The 3938-nt window shown below is 25.9% G+C and overlaps 1 protein-coding gene across 1 annotated transcript; it reads left to right on the top strand.

Annotated features, from left to right (window-relative positions):
* Window positions 1-906: 906 nt before the first annotated feature.
* Window positions 907-2092, top strand: LOC108759712 (uncharacterized). The gene is made up of 4 exons (XM_018505277.1): window positions 907-1133; window positions 1217-1405; window positions 1493-1600; window positions 1965-2092. The coding sequence occupies exons 1-4, from the start codon at window positions 920-922 to the stop codon at window positions 2090-2092; spliced, it is 639 nt and encodes a 212-aa protein (XP_018360779.1). The 5' UTR covers window positions 907-919.
* Window positions 2093-3938: the final 1846 nt, after the last annotated feature.

Consider the following 3938-nt stretch of genomic DNA (forward strand, 5'->3'; position numbering starts at 1 on the left):
CTTTACATCAAATAATTAATCGACTATATGAGGAAACTTTTGTTAATAAAAATAAAACTTTCGTGGCAAAATCATATCCAATTGCATTATATCGAAATTTAAATGGTAAAACTATTGTAAAATGTATACAATATCGTACTTTTACGATATCTAAACGTCATCCTGATAATTATTGTCTTTTAAAGAACGGCTGCAATGTTATTGTACATGATATTTATACTTCTGACATAGAAGTTGACGGAGATAATAGTAAAATAGAATTAAAAGTGTCGCAATTTCTTTCTCCAAAATATTTTTATCATTCGCCATGTAATTCTAATATATTAGGAATATTAATCGTAAATAAGAACAATGTATCTGATCACTTTACTATTGAGCCAGTAGATATTATTACCAAATGTCTACTATTTCCAATAGAAAGTGATAAAGGAACATATGTTTTATTGCCTATGGTACATACTTATCATAATTAAGGTTGCTAAAGCAAGGTTGGTGAAGACTAATGTTTTTTTTAAGAATGAAACATACTGTGTTTCTTTTTAAATACATTTTTAATGCTTCAAATATGTTTTAAACAGTACTACAAAAAAACATATTCAAAAGATATTAAAAACATCAATTTAGCATATTTTATGGCTATTCTACAATGTGCTTTTTGTTTCCTGTTTCTTGCTGTTTGTCCCTTGTCTTCTTGATCAAAAAGGCAAGAGACAAACAGAGACAAACAGCAAGAAACAGGAACCAAAAAGCACATTGTAGACCAGCCATAAAATTGTTTAAAACATGTTTTTTACCAACCCTGTAATTAAGCAAATAATATTAACAGAAAAAATCGTCAATAAATATAAAATAAATTGATAATAATATACAACAATTTTCTGTTATTTTTTAAACTGCAGTTGTGTTGATTTTATTAATCATGGTCAATTACGATCAACCATTCGCCATCGCACGTTTCTTAGAAAGCGATACATTTTCTGAAGTCCCAAGTAATTGGTTATACGAAGAAAAAAATAAAATTTTATGTTGGTGGCCAGTAAAAGTAAAAAATGTCACGTCTTATATATCAAATCGTATACCACCAGATGAGTCAACGTGGGAAATGTGCGAGGTTGAAATAGAAACCTATTGTGGTAAAATAACATATCCTTTTCTGACATAATGAAGCAATATAAGAGAAAATGCAATTATTAAAATCTATAAAATTATTTTACAGATACTTGGGAAAAAGCAAGAAAAATAGCGGATGACCCCATGTATAGAACTACGGATGATGAGGATCTTGGCAAAGGCCGTCGAACAAAAATCAATAACACTAGATTCAGTTCTTCGCCAGAAGATTCAATAAAGAAAAATGAAATCACTAAAAGTAATAAAGTAAAAAAAAAGGGCGAATACTCAAAACGTTTGTATTTTTTACTTGTATTTGTACCTATAACTTATATCAATCTTTAATATAATTTTAATATAACTGTTTAAAATATAATTTTAGCAATTATCACAAGTTGTATTACTGTTCCACCCATGTTAACTACAAAAGATATTGAGAGCAGTAATATTATTTTTGACGGAAATATAAATGTTATAAATGCAGCCGATGGTAAGTTAAATTCAATAATATAGCTCAGTGACAATAAACCTTACATGTTATAATTTTCCACTCAATAATGTGAGTGTTACAAATAATGCATATTATATCGTTGAATGGTAAATTGTAACTTACATGTAAATTTACTGTTATTTGATATTTATAACAAAGTTATTAGTTGTTGCGAATTTTTTGTTCAAAATAATAAAATTCATTAATTAATTTTTATTTTTAACTTTTACATTTTATTTTTAAATATACTAAATATAGTTTTATTATTTTTAATATAATATTTAAAATACTTACAAATACTTATATGAAATATAAATATTAAGTTGTTTCTAAATAATAAATGTCATTAACATTTTTATTACAGCCAATTCATTTCCTGTAACATGTGTTAATAACCTGGAATCCGATAAAGAAATATTACAGATAGCGCGAGATATTGCTATCATTAAAGGTATTCCACAAATTCTAATTTTACATGAAAATAGATTGTGAATTTTGTATATATACTTTTAAAATATTTCACTTCTTAAATCGAAAAATTATTTTTTACTTCTTTTTTACTTTTTTTTAAATTGCAAAATTCATTTACGTCTTTTCAAACTAGCCAGATAATAACTTATCTATAATTAAATGTCATTAAATTTCTTTAGAAAATAACGATGTAGATATTTAAATTATTTAAATTATGATTTTTCTCTTTCTTAGATATACGAAGTTTTCGAAACCCTCCAAGTTTTAATTTTAATATTTAAATTCTCGTCACTATGTATAAGATTGTTATAATTTTAACTTTTAATTTTTTACATTTCTCAGGGCAATATGATACAATATGTCGTATGCATGCTTCACTTCTGGTTACATGTAAAAGTATTGATGAAAGATTAAAGAAAATGGAGCGCAAGCATGTAATACCTTCTGGAGAAATGCAATATCAACTACTACGTCCGTTATTGCCATTAAAATGTCTTCAACATATTAATAATTTCGAAGAACTTATCACAACTAATGATTCAGCCCTTTCTCAGTATGTAAGTATATAGTTTTTCATAATAATTAATCAATATAAATTAATTATTATAAATAACAACGAATTAAAAAATTAAATTCTTTTTTTTAGAGAAGTTTTATCTCTAATATTGGAGGCCACACAACGAAAGATAACATTCATAGGATTTTAAAAAAAGTTTTCTCCGATGAATGTGCTAAACTTTGTTCATGGAAAGGGACAAAAAACAATTATGCTGTGTATAATTTACAAATAATCACAGAAATTAATGCAGCTGTTGTTTCATCTCATGAATTAAAAGAAATCGAATTTGAAGACGTTGCTGCAGAGTGGTTTCGCTTTGCAAAACAACGAAGTAAGAAAAAATTAGAATCAATACCGAAGGAAGTACCACCAAAGGAAGTATCAACAAAAGAAAAATAATATGATTATCTATTCGTGACTTTTTTAATATCTCATTTCATTTGTGATTATTAATGATACTAGTTTTTTGTTACATTGAGATATATATATATATATTGTTCTATGATATTTTTAAATTTATACCTAAGGTAATGAATAGCAATTTTTTATGTCTTTCATGCAATCAAGCAAATAAAAGCTAACATATAGTTTTCAGAACATGCAACTTTTTTGTTATTAAATGCAAAATTATATATTTTTATCATTTATCAATTGTGATATTATTGATATTATGTATGTGCTAAGAATTTCTACGATGCTATATTTGTACGCACTAGAAAATTTAATATAAGAAATGTTTTTTGAGATAACGCGTGTTTAAATAAAACTGAAAGTTTGATACATACAACCAATTTAATAGATTTAAGAAATTTTCAAATTGACAAAATTTCGAATAAGTGTGCCTTTAGCTTAGAACATATACTACACCACACTTGACGATGTCTGTCTTAAGCGGATGCAGTCTCCCAATATATACCTCGAAAACTACATATAACCAATTTTAGATTTAAGAAATTTTCAAATTGACAAAATTTCGAATAAGTGTGCCTTTAGCTTAGAACATATACTACACCACACTTGACGATGTCTGTCTTAAGCGGATGCAGTCTCCCAATATATACCTCGAAAGCATTTCCGAAGACGATCAGACTTCCAACAATTATACATCCAATTGTATATACAATTGTATATGTGTAGTATATGTTCTAAGACATTACTCTATTTAATTTTTATATCATTTATTTCTTCTATATATTATAAATATATGCATAATACTTGTAAAATAAAATCTTTTTATTGTAATATAATATAACGATTATTTTTCTATTAATATGAATACATCATTTTACAATCATAATTATGCCTTAT

This window comes from Trachymyrmex cornetzi, unplaced genomic scaffold (genome assembly GCF_001594075.2).
Source record: "Trachymyrmex cornetzi isolate Tcor2-1 unplaced genomic scaffold, Tcor1.1 scaffold2038, whole genome shotgun sequence".
Lineage (NCBI taxonomy): Eukaryota > Metazoa > Arthropoda > Insecta > Hymenoptera > Formicidae > Trachymyrmex > Trachymyrmex cornetzi.

Excerpts from the sequence above, each read along its gene's own strand:
- LOC108759712 (XM_018505277.1), top strand. The coding sequence starts at position 920 with ATGGTCAATTACGATCAACCATTCGCCATCGCACGTTTCTTAGAAAGC. Across the intron at positions 1,406-1,492 it reads AAAGGGCGAATACTCAAAAC|CAATTATCACAAGTTGTATT; the intron begins GTTTGTATTTTT and ends ATATAATTTTAG. Across the intron at positions 1,601-1,964 it reads TGTTATAAATGCAGCCGATG|CCAATTCATTTCCTGTAACA; the intron begins GTAAGTTAAATT and ends TTTTTATTACAG.